Source organism: Lissotriton vulgaris, chromosome 11 (genome assembly GCF_964263255.1).
Source record: "Lissotriton vulgaris chromosome 11, aLisVul1.2, whole genome shotgun sequence".
In the NCBI taxonomy this organism is placed as follows: Eukaryota; Metazoa; Chordata; class Amphibia; order Caudata; family Salamandridae; genus Lissotriton; species Lissotriton vulgaris.
In genome coordinates, this window is record NC_141699.1 from 11,039,238 (window position 1) to 11,058,335 (window position 19,098).

At 47.0% G+C, this 19,098-nt stretch overlaps 1 protein-coding gene across 1 annotated transcript in view; it reads right to left on the reverse strand.

The window, feature by feature from the left end:
• Positions 1–1,694: 1,694 nt before the first annotated feature.
• Positions 1,695–19,098, reverse strand: part of PUS1 (pseudouridine synthase 1) — a 45,220-nt gene continuing 27,816 nt past the window's right edge. Inside the window, exons 5-6 of the mRNA XM_086942656.1 lie at positions 4,208–4,899; positions 1,695–2,264 (exon numbers count right to left, since the gene is read on the reverse strand). Of these exons, the coding sequence (XP_086798782.1) occupies positions 2,217–2,264; positions 4,208–4,899 (740 nt within the window). The 3' untranslated portion in view covers positions 1,695–2,216. The remainder of the gene's footprint in view (positions 2,265–4,207; positions 4,900–19,098) is intronic.

Here is a 19,098-nt window from a genome sequence, read left to right on the forward strand (position 1 = left end):
GAGACTATGTGACAAGAGTACATTACACAGACATGTTCTTCTAGAAGACGTGCACAAGGCGCGAGTGAACTTTCTATACAATTAACTGACATTGATTTCTTTTTCATAACTGCATCTGTTCAGTTGAATACACATACCTTGCTTTGTGCCGAGTAAATATGAAGTACATTCTTCATGAGGTGAAATATTCAGAGGCCCGTACTTATCTTCAATGCCACACTTGGTGTGCTGCCAGTCACGGAAGTTAAGAGTGAGATTTTGTTCAAACACCATATCCAGTTCTGAGGAGAGGGAATGTGGCCTTAACTAAAACAGCATAGCTCTAGGTCTCTGGAGGTCTGATGGGATACACAACCCACGCACTATGCATGCTTTAGGACATATTGATACCAGTCTTCGAGTTTGTGCGCACAAGACCCATCCAAACTATGAAAAACCGCACATGTTGTTTTCTTTATCCTCTCACTGGGCAGGTACAAACATATTTTGCAATTATCTGGAGTTTAAAAAACGCAATAACCAATCCTTTTGTGATTTCTCTGCTTATCCTAGGCTTATCATAAATACCATGTTAAAAACGTTACTTTACCATACTGCCATATGTTGAAACCATGTTGAAAGTAGAAATGTCAACTTATTCGGTTTTCCTAGATCGTGACTTTGCAAAAGATAAGAGCAACAAGCGCTTGTACTGACAGAGCATGCAGGGCAGGGGACATGCCTGGTGGCTCAACTGCTTACAAAGCTCCAAGCACTGTAAAATTACATGGGCGGCCAGTTTAGTGTCAGCATTAGCTCAACAAAAGGCACGCTAGGGACTACCAGAAAGGAGCACAAGCAATAGACGAGCCAACGGGTTTCCTCTGATTAGTTGTGTGGGCTGGAAAAAACAGTCCCAGGTCTACAAGCATATCTCAGAATGCCCAGATGGGAAATGGAAAATGTTCTCTTTGTGAAATTGCCAGGGAGGGAACTAAGCACACAAAGGAGGGACATTCACACAAATGCACCAATAACACGTCAGCATTTGTGAATGCCACAGATAACAACCAATGGCAATCAGTGGGTGTACCGAACGCACACAGAAGAGATACAACAGGTATTGCAGACAGTACATGTGCTGTCAAGGCTCGACCTAAAAAGTAGGGATGAAAAAGAACCTGGAAGAGAAATTAAAGGGGCTGGGAGTGTATGGCAGAGGAAACAAAACAAATCAAAACCCCATTAAATTTTGTATTTTTTTTGTGGGAGATGGAATTAGGACTATACAAACTTAGTATTTAGCAATCCTGGCATTTTGCAGCGTCGGCTGCAGGGAAAAACTCAGTCAACAAAAATAATTATTTTACAAATTAATTACTTGATAGATCAAGTCAGAGAATATTTACAAAAGAAAAAGCCAGGCTGCCTTTCTTTAGTAAGAATTAAAAAAAAGAATGAAAAAAAAAAATCAAAAATTAAAATGAATATACCAGAACGTAACAGTGACAAATACATTTTCAAATTCCTCTTCCCAATGACTGGGCAGAGAAAGGAGGTTCAAACTGATTTCAGACTCCAAAAGGCTAAAAATTTAAGATTTCATATATTTAACTTGGTTGTTATTTGTTAGTTAAGTTTTATCTGCAATCCTACCATTTTGTTAACTCTTAAGAAGGCTCCTTGCACAAATGAAACACACACACAAAATAAAGTAGAAATAAAAAGCATACCTTTATGAAACCATATATGATACCCGGGTAGAATCTCCTTGGATTAAAAAGGCAAGGATGATCTCCATAGTCCAAATTTGACATATTATTGTTAAATATAGAGGATTTAATTTAAAACAAAACCTACTCCTTTTCATTTTTATTAAACTAAGGACTATCTGTGCTCACACACTGTTCATTTCAAGTGGTCTACGCTTTCACCAAGTCGGGCAACTCTGGGCCAATTACAACATGAGATGGTTAACCTATGATGCAGATATGGTTAATAAATATTGATTTCAATAAATGATTTAAAGGGTTGGAGGACTGTTACAAATACCAGTTGTAAAATTGTAGTGGGGGGTGTGCAAGATGTGCTTCTGTGGACAGATGGACCATGAGTGCATTTTGGTCCCTTCTTGATCAAGTTGGTAAAAAACAGTCAGCAGCTTCGCCAAAAACCCCAAATGATTGAGGACCGTACAGGCAGAGTGGGCAGTACAGTAGCAACCGTTGCAGCCATGCTCAGTCCGACTCGCCCCCGTCATCACTGCCATCAGGTTCGTTATTCTTCTGCAAGGAAAGATAATGTAGTTAACTTCCTAGTGGTACACAGGGGACATTGTAGAGACAGCTTTTAACCCAAACTTACTTCTAAGGTTGAAGAGATCACTAGCTATGGAGGCCAACATGAGCACCATCCCACTGACAGCATGCGCTACATTGCAGATAGTCAAGGATGCATGTGTTCGAAACAGTGGATTCCTCAATTGCCATACAAATCCTCACACAAAAATCTGTGTGCATACCTCACCCTTAAGTTTTGACAACAAAATAAAAGCTGCAAGGATGCTCACTGCGGAGCCTTGTGAGCTCTGATATATTCCCATCCCTTTGAACAATGGCTATAGATCTCCAGTTGAGATTCTCTCTTCTGGCCAAAGTTCCCTCCGTCCATGCCGAAGAACAGGAAGTGAAGGAGACAAACAAATGGAAGGGCAGAGTACAAAGACAAGAAACAGTTTGGGTGAGGAATATAGCAGAGGGTGATCCAAGACTTGGAAAAAGTAGAGAGTGTAAGTAGAAGATTGAGAAAAATCTAGCTGTGTGACACGCAAAGGAAAGAACACGAGTAAGGAAGGGAGAAGTGAAGATGGAGGAAAAGGATGACGGAGAGCGTCAAAAAGAGGCAGCAGTAAGAGTCAGGATGAACAGAAGGAGAGCAGAGGAGCAAAATAAAGAGGACAGGAGAAAAAAGAAAAAGGGAGATTGATGAAGAGGAAAAAGGAAGCTGGTGCTAACAGATGGGTAGTAGAGAAAGGTGAAGTATTACAAACTCGGATGTGTTGGAAAAGAAATATATAGAGAAAGGGAGAAAGAAGCGAGGGGGGCGGGATGAACAAAAGAAAAATGTGAAGAAAACAAAGGAAGCAGAGCAAAAAAGGGGCGAGGCACGACGGAAACAGGAAGGAGGGCAACAGATTGAAGTTATGTGAAGAACCCACAGACCAATATTAAAGTTGAGGCAGGTGGTGGGGCACAAAGAGCATAGGGAACTGAAAGTCAGAATTTAAATAAAATGTGTGGTTCTTCTTGAAGGCCCCCTATAGGACTCAAACCCACTTAAGGGCGTTTCTCTTTTATAGCACTTCGTGAACCCTCAGACATGTGGGAAGACAGTCTATATGCAGTCCTTATGGCCTCAGAGCAGGCGATCCTTATGTGGGCATATTTCAGAACATATTCCACTCTGGACACAAAGTGAATTCAAATAAGATCACAGTCCTAAAACAACCCACAAGGGCATCCCATAGGGCATGCACACCTTGTAGGAAAGCTTAGAGCCCACGTGGAGGATGAACACTAGTGCATGGGACAAAAGCACCAGCCACGTTACTCTCCATTCAGGTTACGTACTTTTACCCCAATGGCTTACTGGAAGCACCCCTAACCTGACTGCATCCTCTCCAGCACCCTGACATTCAGCCTGCGAGGAATGGGTTGGGAAAATGTCAGACACAGTGATAGGGAAAAGTGGAGCACATTCAGAAAGGTGCAAGGGAAGGGCACGGCAGATGTTCAGAGAGGAATGGTAGAGCAAGCATTGGAAAGAGTAGCAAATTAAAGGGACGAGAGTAGGAAAAAGATTGACAAGGGCTGGATGGGGTGACAAAAAGAAAGGATTTGAAAGGTGAGCGAGAAAGTGGGAGTGAGACAGTGGGAGTGAGACGAATGATGGGCAAGGCAAGTACAGAACAAATATCGATAGGGTGGAACAGGAATCTAAAAATTGAAGTGGATGCAGAAAAGAAAGGCAGCAAATACATAACGGGAAGATTAGTATACATTTGGGTTGTGATGTAACTGACAAAACTATCATTATGTACACAATTGAAGCCCCAGTCTGCCACCTTCCACGCTCTCCCAAAACAAAATGTGCTTAGCACTTTTGAATCAGTGGAAGGCCATTGCTGGGCTGCAAACAAAATGGCATTTAAGGAAGTATCATCCCTTACCTTGGCGTCACTAGATTGTACCCCAGAAGCAGTGGCATTGAAGTCGTGGATGGGGAGGGTGCCCAGCCAGCTGGCCATGGACTTCTCCTCGCGTTCAGTCTGTATGATGGTCGGGTAAATATAGTCCTCCTTAAAATCTGCAATCTTGGACTCCTCCACGACCCACTCCAGGGCCTCATGCATCCCATCATTCCCAAAGCGCCGGTTGTACTTCTCAAAGTGCACTTGCTCCAAGACCAAGCCCAGACCGGGGGCTTTGGGAATGTCCACCTTCTCCTTCCCCCAGCTGCGCTCCAGGATGTCATCCAAGGCGTATCCTTTCACCACGGCCACCACCAGTCCAATCATCTTGCGAATCTGGTGCATCATGAAGCTCTGTCCCTTCACCTTGATGACCACAAACTCCCAGCCCTCTCGGACAAAAGGCTCCTCACAGTACATGTCCATGATGTAGCGCTTAGCACTGGGGTCAAGGGCCCCTTTCTGGGACGTGAAATTATGGAAATTGTGGGTCCCTTTGTATGAGGCTAGAAGCTGATTAACTTTCTGAAGAGTCTCTGGGTTCATGCGATAGGACTCATTCTGCACGTCCTGGTCCTTGTGGGCAAAGGCAAAGGTGGGCATCATGTACATGTAGGTCCGCGCGTCACATTTGTTCTTGGAGTTGAACCCACCAGTCACACGTCTCAGTCCTGGAAAGAGAAGAGACTTATGTTTGAATTATGTCACGTTATGCCACATGAGAGTACTTGGTGTTTCCATTCAGTCATAAGAAGCAATACATATTTAAATACACTTTTGTGAAGTACATACTTCTTCAAAGAAGATGCTTTATGCATTTTTAAATTAATAGTAATAAATGCTGAACCTCGTTTCTAGCGTTAGGAAAAAAGATAGATCATGTTACATGTTAGTCTTTATTACCTTTAATACGAAGAAAAAAATGCTCAGTAGACACAATAAAAGAAGAAACCCAAAATCAATGGATTCTTGTCAGGCACATCAACCTTGAGTGGGTCACTCGAGTGAACTGAATGAAGGATTAACATGGGTTTCAAGTGGCCATCCTCAAAGACTGGGTAGCCAAGCATAATTTATTCAGTAGGGAGTCATCTGAGAATGAACTTCCTGTGGCCGGGGGCTCAACTATCTTTTTTATGATTATCTTTATCTTGGTTTGGTGAAATGCTCATTATCTGATCCTTAAATTGTATGTGATTTAGCCGGCTACGCAGCACGCCCAACCTGTTTTGGAAAGGCGTGGGATACGTGGCTTAAAGCGCTCTGTTATGTTTGTGACAGGATGTGTTTTTCATAGATCGTGTTGTTGTGGGCAACAAAATAGTGCGCTTTTTGGCGTTTGTGCTGTGAATGTGAAATCTTCCCTCTAATCTGTTTTGCTGCATGGAATGAGTTTACATTTTATACGGGTAATCTGTGTAGCATACTTGATGGCTAGCACTGCTGGGCGTGAGGTTGGAGATGCCAACAAAGCCATTTTGTACTATGCTGCGTATCCTTGAGAAAGTACACAATATATCTGTGCTGTGTTGGATGTGTACAAGATGTTATTTTAATGTGTTCTAATGTATTATCTTGCATTCTTTGTGGCTGGTGATCTTGCTGCAACAAGTAATCTGATATATGTCGCAGCAATGCTGTATTGGATGAGCGCAAGTTACTTTCGGATACATTCAGTTGTATTTATCATATGCAAACCTATAAACCTTTTCTCCTTAATTTATAAAGGAACCCAAGACTACTGGAACGTACTGCTGCAAAAGTCATTTCATAATACAGTGGCTATCGGGTTTACTCTTTGTTCATTAATTCTCTTGGCATTCGCAAAGTTCATTGTTAACCTATCACCCTATGCATACTGAAGATCTACAAAAGTTTGACTTTCTTTAACCACTACATTATAAATACATACTATTTTGACTTCATTGAAAGATATTATGGTACGTTTAGGATCAGTGACGTGCTTCACGGAGAAAAAAAAATAAAAAACACAGATTAGCACCGCCTGTAGAAAGCCAGGATCGCCATTGCTGATCAAAGAATGTAAGCGCATCAATTTCTGTTGGTCTCAAACCCGGATTCAGTACAAGTGGAGAACAGGGATGCGAAGACTTGCGTAGTTTTGAAGGAACTATATGGTCTTCTCTTTCAGAAGATGCCAATGGAAAATGGATCCTGTGACAGAGTTCACTGAAAATGGATCCAGTATTAAAATATTTGGAACTGACAGGTATGTTGTTCTAAGCAGCGAGAAATATGGGGGGCTCTTCTCTACAAGTAAGACCAAGCCTGGTCTCAAAATGTGCAAGCTAGGTGTCCCTGCAAGCTAGCACAGGAGTGCAACTGGAAGCTTGCAAGTATGGAGTCTAGTCAAATTCTATTAGCATTGTACTTATATAGTGCTTACTTACCCTGATGATGTGCTGAAGTGCTTTTTGGTAAGTAGCACGCTACTCCGGAACCCAAAGTGGATTAGTACAGGGACATACAAGTTGTTAATTGGAGCAATGGACATGCAAGTTTGTTAGTTGGATTGAATAGACTAAAGTAGTCTAATGTCATTCTGAGTGAGTGAGGGCGATAGACAGAGTGAGTGAGTGAGGGCGATAGACAGAGTGAGTGAGTGAGGGCGATAGACAGAGTGTGTGAGTGAGTGAGGGCGATAGACAGAGTGAGTGAGTGAGGGCGATAGACAGAGTGAGTGAGTGAGGGCGATAGACAGAGTGAGTGAGTGAGGGCGATAGACAGAGTGAGTGAGTGAGGGCGATAGACAGAGTGAGTGAGTGAGGGCGATAGACAGAGTGAGTGAGTGAGGGCGATAGACAGAGTGTGTGAGTGAGGGCGATAGACAGAGTGAGTGAGTGAGGGCGATAGACAGAGTGAGTGAGTGAGGGCGATAGACAGAGTGAGTGAGTGAGGGCGATAGACAGAGTGAGTGAGTGAGGGCGATAGACAGAGTGAGTGAGTGAGGGCGATAGACAGAGTGAGTGAGTGAGGGCGATAGACAGAGTGAGTGAGTGAGTGAGGGCGATAGACAGAGTGAGTGAGTGAGTGAGGGCGATAGACAGAGTGAGTGAGTGAGTGAGGGCGATAGACAGAGTGAGTGAGTGAGGGCGATAGACAGAGTGAGTGAGTGAGGGCGATAGACAGAGAGAGTGAGGGCGATAGACAGAGAGAGTGAGGGCGATAGACAGAGAGAGTGAGGGCGATAGACAGAGAGAGTGAGGGCGATAGACAGAGAGAGTGAGGGCGATAGACAGAGAGAGTGAGGGCGATAGACAGAGAGAGTGAGGGCGATAGACAGAGAGAGTGAGGGCGATAGACAGAGAGAGTGAGGGCGATAGACAGAGAGAGTGAGGGCGATAGACAGAGTGAGTGAGGGCGATAGACAGAGAGAGTGAGGGCGATAGACAGAGAGAGTGAGGGCGATAGACAGAGAGAGTGAGGGCGATAGACAGAGAGAGTGAGGGCGATAGACAGAGAGAGTGAGGGCGATAGACAGAGAGAGTGAGGGCGATAGACAGAGAGAGTGAGGGCGATAGACAGAGAGAGTGAGGGCGATAGAGAGAGTGAGGGCGATAGAGAGAGTGAGGGCGATAGAGAGAGTGAGGGCGATAGAGAGAGTGAGGGCGATAGAGAGAGTGAGGGCGATAGAGAGAGTGAGGGCGATAGAGAGAGTGAGGGCGATAGAGAGAGTGAGGGCGATAGAGAGAGTGAGGGCGATAGAGAGAGTGAGGGCGATAGACAGAGAGAGTGAGGGCGATAGACAGAGAGAGTGAGGGCGATAGACAGAGAGAGTGAGGGCGATAGACAGAGAGAGTGAGGGCGATAGACAGAGAGAGTGAGGGCGATAGACAGAGAGAGTGAGGGCGATAGACAGAGAGAGTGAGGGCGATAGACAGAGAGAGTGAGGGCGATAGACAGAGAGAGTGAGGGCGATAGACAGAGAGAGTGAGGGCGATAGACAGAGAGAGTGAGGGCGATAGACAGAGAGAGTGAGGGCGATAGACAGAGAGAGTGAGGGCGATAGACAGAGAGAGTGAGGGCGATAGACAGAGAGAGTGAGGGCGATAGACAGAGAGAGTGAGGGCGATAGACAGAGTGAGGGCGATAGACAGAGTGAGGGCGATAGACAGAGTGAGGGCGATAGACAGAGTGAGGGCGATAGACAGAGTGAGGGCGATAGACAGAGTGAGGGCGATAGACAGAGTGAGGGCGATAGACAGAGTGAGGGCGATAGACAGAGTGAGGGCGATAGACAGAGTGAGGGCGATAGACAGAGTGAGGGCGATAGACAGAGTGAGGGCGATAGACAGAGTGAGGGCGATAGACAGAGTGAGGGCGATAGACAGAGTGAGGGCGATAGACAGAGTGAGGGCGATAGACAGAGTGAGGGCGATAGACAGAGTGAGGGCGATAGACAGAGTGAGGGCGATAGACAGAGTGAGGGCGATAGACAGAGTGAGGGCGATAGACAGAGTGAGGGCGATAGACAGAGTGAGGGCGATAGACAGAGTGAGGGCGATAGACAGAGTGAGGGCGATAGACAGAGTGAGGGCGATAGACAGAGTGAGGGCGATAGACAGAGTGAGGGCGATAGACAGAGTGAGGGCGATAGACAGAGTGAGGGCGATAGACAGAGTGAGGGCGATAGACAGAGTGAGGGCGATAGACAGAGTGAGGGCGATAGACAGAGTGAGGGCGATAGACAGAGTGAGGGCGATAGACAGAGTGAGGGCGATAGATAAAGTGAGGTGGCCTCGTGATGGACGTGGTGGTGGGTTTGGTGGTGTGGAGGAGGACGTGGTGGTGGTGGACGTGGTGGTGGTGGACGTGGTGGTGGTTGACGTGGTGGTGGTTGACGTGGTGGTGGTTGACGTGGTGGTGGAGGACGTGGTGGTGGAGGACGTGGTGGTGGAGGACGTGGTGGTGGAGGACGTGGTGGTGGAGGACGTGGTGGTGGAGGACCTTCTGGCGATGGTGGTGTTGGACATGGTGGTGGTCTGGAGATTAGCAGTGAGTAGGATACATGGGAGATTGAAGACTTCGGTGCGGAGGAGGGGGGGTGAGGAAGAAAGGGGATCGGCATGAGATTAGGGAGGGAGACATGCATGGAGGGAAGGTGGCGTGCTGGTGACATCCCCGGTCGCAGGAAAGGCTTCGGTTTGCATTTAGTTTTCTAACAATGCGAGCAATGATGAGGTACACACAAGTAATGATAAATGACATCAGCAGTTTATAAACTGTTTTCTGAAAAACGCATGCGATTCTAAAAGGTCAGCAAACCATGACTCATTTGACTAAACGAGTGGCAAGAAAGAGGGAATGCTACTTTTGAGTGAGCGCTATATAAGAAGCCAAGGACTAATTAAGTCACCAGTGTTCTGACTGTATGTAGTATCCAGTTCAGGAATTGGAGTATTTTATTGTTTTTGTTTGTCATGATTTTACTTGTGTTTTCTAATCTTTGCCTTCAATTGAAGTAAAGCAAGATAGTAATAATTGTATCCTCCGGTCTTGCAATAAAATTCTGCTATTTTAAAAGTAAACACGATGCGTGCAGTGAAGCGCGAAGGGGAGCTCGAGCCTTCTAATCCAAAGTAAACACGCTGCGTGTAGTGAAACGTGAAGGAGAGCTCGAGCCTTCAAATTGAAAGAAAACATAGCGTAAGGATTAAAGCGCGAGGGGTATCTCATGCTGGCAACAGAATAAACAATAGTGGCAGCATTCTGAATCTAAACATAAACCGGAAAAGATAAATATATGCACAGCGAGCTCTGAAGTGAAGAGAAATCTCGTAGCTGCTGTTTAGTTGCGCACTCTCATGCTGGCCGTCAGGCGAAAACCAAATGGAAGGAAAAGCTCGGGGATGTAATTGGGGGGGAGGAGAAGTGAGGCGGAGCACGCACTGCGCAGCTTGGGAAGTGACAGACGCCTGTGGGAGGGAGGCTGATGGCTTTGATGTGGACGCGCTTTCCGCACGAGTGCACCACGCGAACTGTCCGAAATCCACGATGGTTTCAGACCTTGGTTTGGCCTCTATACTCTCGTCTATTATCCCTTGCGGGATTAATAGGCGAGACCTAAAAATATATTAACTCAAATATATTAATCACATTTGAAATGATTATGGGATTTATATAGCGCATGAATGCCCAAGGGCGTCTAGGCGCTAAGCGGAGGATATGCCAAGTTTCAGTTGAAAAAGGTGTAACTTAATTTGAAAATAGCAAAGTCTTTAGTAACTTTCTGAATCCAAGCAATGTTGGGCAGCTTTTCGTCAAACGCATCTTTATTGAATTGTGTACCAAAATACATCGTTAAATCAGCACCATCGCATCACACCTCGCAGGAGGTGCTACAGAATTGGACAGGGTTATAATAAAATAAAGATGTGCAGTGCCCAGTAAGGGCCCAACTCCGCCCCCAATGGTCTGCTTAAATGACGGTTACAATTTCTAATAACAACGGAGCCTGCAGCAGTTCTTCAAATACAGTAAATAGTAGCAAACAATTCAGCGTGCAGCCTATCGTTCTCTGCAAGGGGAGATACTCAAAGAATGCCAGTCGGAAGGCGCCACATACAGGAGGTAACACTAGAAGAAAAAGCTGCCCCTAATGGGGAGGCAACCCAAACAAAAGACAAGAAAACTCCACCCCCCTCCCTCCGCTACAATGGTGGCGGCAATTATCTAAGAAGCTATTAAACCTGTGATACTAGAGGTAGCTCAAAATTGAAAGAGATGAAGGGCTCTGACGGTAGCAGGGCAGACAGTCAAAGGAAGCCCACATGAGAGGAAGTTGACCAGAGGCCCCCATTTAAATTCGAAGTTTTTATAGTCGTCCCTGAAGATATCGGACATCTGTTCCAGACAAAGCAACTTCCATAATCGGGAATGCCATAGGGAGATTGCTGGAGTCTCTTTCCTTTTCCAAACAGCTGCTAAAGTAACCTTCGCTGCTCCTAAACAAAGCCACATGATCTTCTTATCTGCTCGGGTCTGGTGCTCAAGGGAAGCATCGCGGAGCCCAAACAGGACACCTGCTAAAGTGATGGGGACGGGATAAACTAGTAAGTCTTTAAGATGTGCAAGTATTTCCTCCCAGAAGGGGCGAATGGACGGGCGGTCCCACCATATATGTTAAAAGTCTCCCAGGAAGCTACACTCTCTCCAGAATCTATCGGAGGTGTTAGGAAAGATTTGCCAAAGTCTGGAGGGGTGAAGGTACCAGTCCATCAAGGTCTTAAGGGGAGCTTCCCTCAGCTCAGTGGAGTGATTGAGTCTTGTCATGTCAGTCCATAAGTGCGTCCATTCATTGTCAGATATACCGCGTTGTAGCATGCCCTCCTACTTAGAAATGCATCTGGGTCGCAGGGCGAGCATGGTGGAGAGTAGCAGTTTGTATATGAATGAGATCACCACTTTCATAGAAGTGGTTTCTTGGTGAGAAACGACTAACTTCGTGAGAGGACGTGAGGCCATCTCCCATACATGAGGTGTAAGGGCCCAGTGCATTAACTGAGTATAGTGGTATCTTTCTGTATTCCCTAGCCCAAAGTCCAGATTATAACTGTCAAAGGAGAGGGAGTCGAAATTGTGGAAAAGCTGGGTCAGAGCAAGGCATCATCCCTCCCTCCAGGCATCGAAAGGCCCTTCTCATAGGCCCGGAGGGTATGCAGGGTTAAAATGGAGAGGTGCGAAGGGTGAGGGGAAAGAGGTCCACTTATCTCTCGCAACCATGTCCCATACTCTCAGAGTAGTGCGTGTAGGGGTGCGGTGTAAGTATTCTTGGGTCTGTCCTGTATGGGGAGCCAAATTAAGTCCCATATAGTCCTCCCCGTCACACTATGGTCCATATGTAACCAATGTTTTTCAGACTCTCGCTGCGTCCACTCAGTCAGGACTCGTAGTTGGGCAGCTTTGTAATATAAGTGAATGTCTGGTAAACCAACTCCACCCTCCGTACGCGAGCAACGCAGCAGGGAAAAAGAGAAGCGGGCCCTCCCTCCTTGCTATATAAATTTTAAAATCATAGTCTTAACTCGCCGGAAAAAATCTCTCTCCAACTCTATTGGTAGGGCCTGGAATAAATAAAGGAGATTAGGGAGAAGCGTCATTTTCACAGCATGTATCCGGCCTAACCACAACAAAAAGAGGGGCTTCCAGTTTGTGAGTTCTGTTTGAATACAAGTTAGAATGGGGGGAAAATTAGCAGTGTAGAGCCCTTCCAATCTCGGTGTCAGGTGGACACCCAGATATTGTATGGATGACTTGGCCCATTGGAGGGGAGTTAAGAGATTGGAGCCTGCGGCATTCTGCATGCGGGAGCGGGAGATTGAGAATATATGACTTGCTTAGATTTACTATAAAGCCAGCTACAGCTTCTAAGTGCTCAAGTTTCCGCTGTAAAGGTAGGAGGGACAAGACCGGATTGGAGAGGGACAAGAAGACATTGTCTGCGAAAAAGGGAGATTGTGTGTGGATCCCCAGTGAATGGGATTCCCCGAATTTCGGGGTTGGATCGAACCGCCATCGCTAAAGGTTCAATGCTGAGGGTAAAGAGTAAGGGAGAAAGGGGGCACCCCTGCCTGGTATCTCTAGAATGAAAAAAGGAGGGTGAATGTACCCCATTTACTGCCACTCTGGAACGAGGGTGGAGATAATTAGCTCGAATCATGGTGAGAAATTTAGGAGCAATCCAAATGCCGCTAGTGTGTGGAACATGAATGCCCAGTCCACCCTATTGAAGGCTTTTTCGGCATCCAGCCCTACCAGTACAGCGGGGATCTGACGTCTCTGGGCCTTCTCTATCAGATGAACAATACGGCGGGTGTTATCATGTGTTTGACGCCCTTTAATAAATCCCGATTGATTGGGGTGTATAAGGTTAGGCATAAGGTCGTTCAATCGTTTGGCTAAAATGGAGGAGTAGTTTCGTATCAAGGTTAAGCAAGGCAATAGGCCGATATGAGGCGCAGTGATGGTGGTCCTTCCCCGGCTTGGCTCTCTAGTACGCTGCATGTTGAGTGCTGAGTTAAGGGCAATGCATTTTCCACTAGGAACCGCCTTAAATGCGTCCCAGATGGTACGCTCAGACGTGTCCTCTGGTTTATTAATATCAAAATATTCCTTGAAGGATTTTCTGAGCTTGGTACAGGAGTCTTTATCCCGCGTGAGCGAGGCCGAGAAGTACCACCTGGGCGTAGTCGAAGCGTTTCCGGACCAGGACACACATATGAAGAACAGGCTATGATCCGATACAAAGAGAGGGAAGATCTTGGCCTCCTGGATTGGCTAACGAAAATGTAATCAAGTCGGGTGTACGTGTGATGAACATGCGAATAGAAAGTGTAATCTCAGGTGTGCGGGTATAAGGCACCCCAGGAGTCCACTAGACCCATGTCGCGGATAAGTTGTGGAGTGTCATTGGAAAAGGAGCCCGTGCCTGAACAGTGGGAGTGTGTGCTGTCCAGGTAATTCTGCCAAGTCATGTTGAAGTCACCCATATACCATTGGGCCCTCCGCAGAAATCCAGTAGTTTCCCCACTAGTGTATGTAAGAATTCCGCCTGACCAGTGTTGGGAGTGTAGGCTGCCGCAAAGGTGCAAATCCTCCCTCTCAAACACCTCTTAATCATAACCCAGAGGCTGTCTTTATCGCTTAGAACATCTAGGGGTTGGAATTGTATGGAAGCATGGAATAATATCGCTACTCCTCTAGGCTTTGTACGGGTCGAAGACTTGTAGATCAAAGGATATGGTTTGTGTCTAAAGCGTGTGTCCTCAACTCCAGCTAGGTGAGTTTCTTGCAGGGCCACTATGTCGAGATGGTGATCAGTAATGTACTTCCATACTTTTTGGCGCTTTTGGGGGGGGAATTAAGACCCTTAACGTTCCAGGTTCCGATAGTATTTTTCTCTCCAACTCAATGACAATCACTATCACAAGGAGGGCTCCAGAAGACTCATCGTTCCCAGTGGCACCGCTGATCCCCAAAGATACATACCCCACCATCTCACCCTAAGCATACACAAATCGAGAAAACCTACAGAACAAAATAAAAAAGCCGCCACCATGTCCCACCCCTGAACCCCAAAAAGAAAGGAAAACAAACATGAACAAAAATGCAATAAAATGCAAATCTTGAAGACAATACCATTAGCATTGTTAGATCCCTGCTAGGAGTAGAGATAACCCCCAGGAAAGTGGTGAAGCGGCAGGTCCGAGGTCCCCGTCCTTGCCCATCCCGGAGCAGAGCATAGCAGATCAATCAAAAAGCAACATTAAAGCTTTGAGCAGTTGTAGCCAATACAAGTCCCCACTCGGTGTCGGTAGGACCTAGACATGTGTGATAACATCAGCCAACCCGGCTGTCCTTGTAATAAAGGAACTGAGCAGATGAGCCACATGGAACACTTTAATAAATTAAACCTTCCAGCAGCAAGGGGGGGTGGGGGGGGGCGGAGGCAGGGGGAGTCATTCGTTCCCAGTTACAGTCACGCTTTAGGGTGCAAACTGTCTCGAGCGGCCAGCAACACCCAGTGTTCAGAGAGGACAAGACGGCCAGTCGAAGCGGGATATCGCCACCCATCCTATTCGACTTAAACCACGTTCCACCCAGCATCCAGAGATCATGATGATGCGAGAAACTGGTCACTCTAGGTGCACAAGCAGAAAAGGCCCTTGAGGTTCCTGTCAAAGGATCATTTGCGGCCTCTGCTCGAACTCATAGACCACGCAGACGAGTTCGGCGTAGCCCTATGGAGATCATCATTCTTGTCCTGGGTGGCAATGTTATCTTCTGTGGAGAGACCAAGAAGGACCAGACCCTCCTGCAGATCGGAGATATGGCATTGACGATTCCGGAATTGAAAACGGAGGCCGAAGGAATAGGTCCATCGATATCTGATCTTGTCATCTTTTAGTTTAGTAGTAATTGGTCTGAACAGCTGTCCCCGAGCCAATGTGGCCGGTGCGAGGTCCTGGTAGATCGCACATGTATATTTTTGAAAGAGATGGATCCTTTCGACCTAGCCGCTACGAGGACCGCTTCTTTGACCTTTAAGGAGTGGAACTTCGCCAGGACTTCCTGGGGCCTCCTCTTTTATCACCAGGTTGCAAACTCCCCACTCGGTGGACCCGTTCCAGTTTTATTTTAAGGGTTTGGGGGCTCAAGATTTCTGCGAAGAGCCAGTCCAGGAAAGTCACCAGATCAGGCCCCTCCACACCCTCCTCCAGGTCCTTAATGCGGACGTTCTCTCTCCGAGCCCTATTTTCAAGGTCCTCCGTCTTAAGTTGTGATTGGAGTAGCTGGTCGCGAAGGGATCTAACATCTTCGCGGAGTTCCGTGGTCAGCTTATCTTGGTCTAGATCAGAGGTCTTCAAAGTTTTGTAGGTTGAGCCCCCCCAGCTCACTTTTTTCAGCTGTTGGGCCCCCCCCAAAACCTGACAGAAATTTCTGGAATCTGGTACACTACATAATTTACCGCCGCGCCAAACCCGGGGCCATGTCCAGCATATAATGTCCAACATAATAAGAGTGTTTAGTTAAGTGCAGGTTTGTGAGTGGGGGTGCTGAAATGACAGATTATTACATAGCTCAAACCACCATTTTCCTAGATAAAATGTGCGCAAATTGTTTTTACTAGGCTGCTTTGTTTTACACATGACATTGATTGATAACACCACCAACATAAATGTTACGGGTGTGCCCGTTGTTCGTCACAGACGCTCAATCTGTGGATGGATTTTTGAGAATGAGAAGCGAGTTGTCTGAATGCAAGGTGCATTCCAAGACACTTGAAGTAACTCAGAATGTTATTGAGGGCAGAGTAGGGTTTCAAACGTGTTAAACCATGGGCAGTCACAAACTTTCTCTCGGGGGCCAAATTTACAGTGTGGTTTGTGTCCGAGGGCCGCACCGGTGGGGGCAGGGTAAGTGGGGGAGGGGGCGGGGCTAGAGAAAACAAAAAAAACTGAGGTTGATCAGAGGTCCCTGCAGCAGACGCCTTCGTCCACTGAGCCACCAGACCAGGCATACACACATCTCTCTCTCACTCTCTCTCAATCTCTCTCCCTCTGTCTCACTCAGACTGTCTCACTCCCTCTCTCTCCCTCCCTGTCTCACTCACTTTGACTGTCTCACTCTCTCTCTGTCTGTTTCTCTCTCTCTCTCTGTCTGTTTCTCCCTCTCTCTCTGTCTCCCTCCCTCTCTCTCCTTCCCTATCCCTCTCTGTCTCCCTCTCTCTCCTACCCTCCTCACTCTGTCGCCCTCCCCCTCCCTCTGTCACCCTCTCCCTTTCTCTGTCACCCTCTCCCTTTCTCTGTCTCCCTCTCCCTTTCTCGGTCTCCCTCTCCCTTTCTCGGTCTCCCTCTCCCTTTCTCGGTCTCCCTCCCTCTCCTTGTTTCCCTTTGTCTGTCTCCCTTTCTCTGTCTCCCTCCCTCTCCCTCTCTTTGTCACCCTCTGTCTGTTTCCCTGTTTCCCTCCCTCTCCCTCTGTTTCCCTCCCACTCCCTCTGTTTCCCTCCCACTCCCTCTCTTTGTCTCCCTCTGTCCCCCTCCCTCTCCCTCTCTTTGTCTCCCTCTTTCTGTCTCCCTTTCTCTGTCTCCCTTTCCCTTCCTCCCTCGCTCTCACTCTGTCTGCCTCCCATTCCCTCCCTCCTTTCCTTCCCTCCCTCGCTCTCCCTCGGTCTGCCTTCCTTTCCCTCCCTCCCTCGCTCTCCCTCTGTCTGCCTCCCTTTCCCGCTCCTCTACCTAAGCACACACAAGCAAGCATTTGCAAACATTTGGTCCAACGGAGACACTTCGGTGAATTGGAAAGCTGAAAGCCTTGCTATATTTAGTACGTAAATATAAGGTAAGGTACTTTTAATATTATAATTTAAGAACGCATTTTGTTAGCTTCCTTAACATTTTTAAAAATATATTTGTATATTTATCAAAAGTACACTAAAAAAGTACATCTATCATTGAGATGCGGGAATTGTTACAGTACTTAGCCGCAACCCTCCAAATAGAGGTGTCCTCAAGGCAGTTAAATACAGCTTTGTTATTGTGCCCATTCAAATAGTGGCCTCTCAGGTGATGCTCCTATTGTGCGGGAGTCAAGCAGCACGGAATGTGTTAATTCGCCCCTAATGCAACGTTAGAACATAGTGCTACATAAAACTATGATAAATAATGCACCACGGACGCTTTTAAAAACAAATAGATCAAAAACAATGCCATTTAAAATACCAAAAACTTCAAACTTTGCTAATGCGAGACCTATTGCATTGCAAATGCTTGTTCCTTCTTCCCTCCGTCTCCCTCCCTCTACCTCCCTCTATCACCCTCTTCATCTCATCCTGCCTGTCTGTGCCCGGGCTGCTACAGCTTCAGGGCACACACACACACACACACACACACGCACCCAAGCACTTCACAGGTCTTTAAAAGACCATTTGTATGTTAATGAGACTTCTGTATTTCACCTCTGGGGACAGACAATCAGGAATGTGGGTTAAGGGACCATTGGCAAGCGCCACAAATCAATTGCTATAAATGTGTCAAAATGAGGCTGCAACAATATGTCCTGTTTCATGGTCTGAATGTTGTGACTTTGCCCAATTACTGGACGATTTTGTTCTTTACGATTTTGTGCTCTTGGTATGGATTCACTTCATTTCAAAGGGGGGCCGGGCTCCGTGTCAACTTTAAATGCTTCCTGTTTGCAATTGGCGCTGTTCCCATTTTTTTTCACGAACCATAATTTGCATTTGGGCTCAGTCACCTAAAGCAGCGCCTCCCACGTCACCATGGCTTCTGAGAATATCATCAGAAACCATCACAGACCTCTTTTCCTAAATTAAATGTCCTCGAAAGGCAGTTTTCGGTTTAGTAGAGGAGACTTCCTGCCTCCTTGCTGAAGCTGAATGAATTAACCCCCTCCTGGGAGGGTAAACATAATAAAAGAATGGGCATTTCGTGCCTCGTCGATTTCCCCTCCCTCCTCCCTTGACTTGCAACAGAGAACAAAAGTGAAATTAGAGAGTAGTTGTGAAATTAGAGAGGAGTTCGCGCCCCCCCCAAGGATGGTGTCGCGCCCCCCTAGGGGGGCGCGCCCCACAGTTTGAAGAACTCTGGTCTAGATGGTGCGCCTCCAAATCCAGCACTCTGGTACCCACAGAATCCAAGTCTTGCTGGAGGGACGTAAATTTGTTGGTCAGGTCTGTCCGCAGCTGCTCTATGGATGCATTAATGTCCTGGCCAAGGTCTTTCCGCAACTCAGTCTTGAAATCCTTGAACATAGCCAGGAGATCCGCTTTAGTGAGGGCCATAGCAGCTGATTCGTATCTCTGCGCGCAGCCCAAGGCGCTTATCTGAGGCCACAAAGAAGTGGAAGACCTTAGTGGTTGTTCTGGTTGTCCCCTTCTTGGGCGGCATGTGGACCGGCCCACGGGGGCCCTCCCTCGTATCGCATGGGGAAGCCACAGGGTCCGCAGGGCAATGTATGGAGTCGATGCAACTGAGACACCACGGATATGCAGACTATTGAGATCCCGGAATTGGTAGGTAGAAGATGACAGGGAGCGCGCCGGATAGGTCGTCCTAGGAGAGGAGTGTGTCGCGGGACAGCCTGGGTCTAGCAGGTTGGTTTGCCAATTTGTAGTGCAACGGCAAGGAAAAGCAAGCACTAACCTCAATACCCGCTGGATCCATCGCGGGAAGGTCAGAGTAGAGAAAGTCCCTTATTAGGAGAGGGGTGGCACCATTTTGGGACCAGCTAAAAGCATGGGTATCATCTGGCAAGGGGCAGAGAGAGGCGCGAGGAGCAGAATCACTTGCTGTCGGGCCAGATGGGCGTCGGCAGATTGTAGGCTCTCTGAA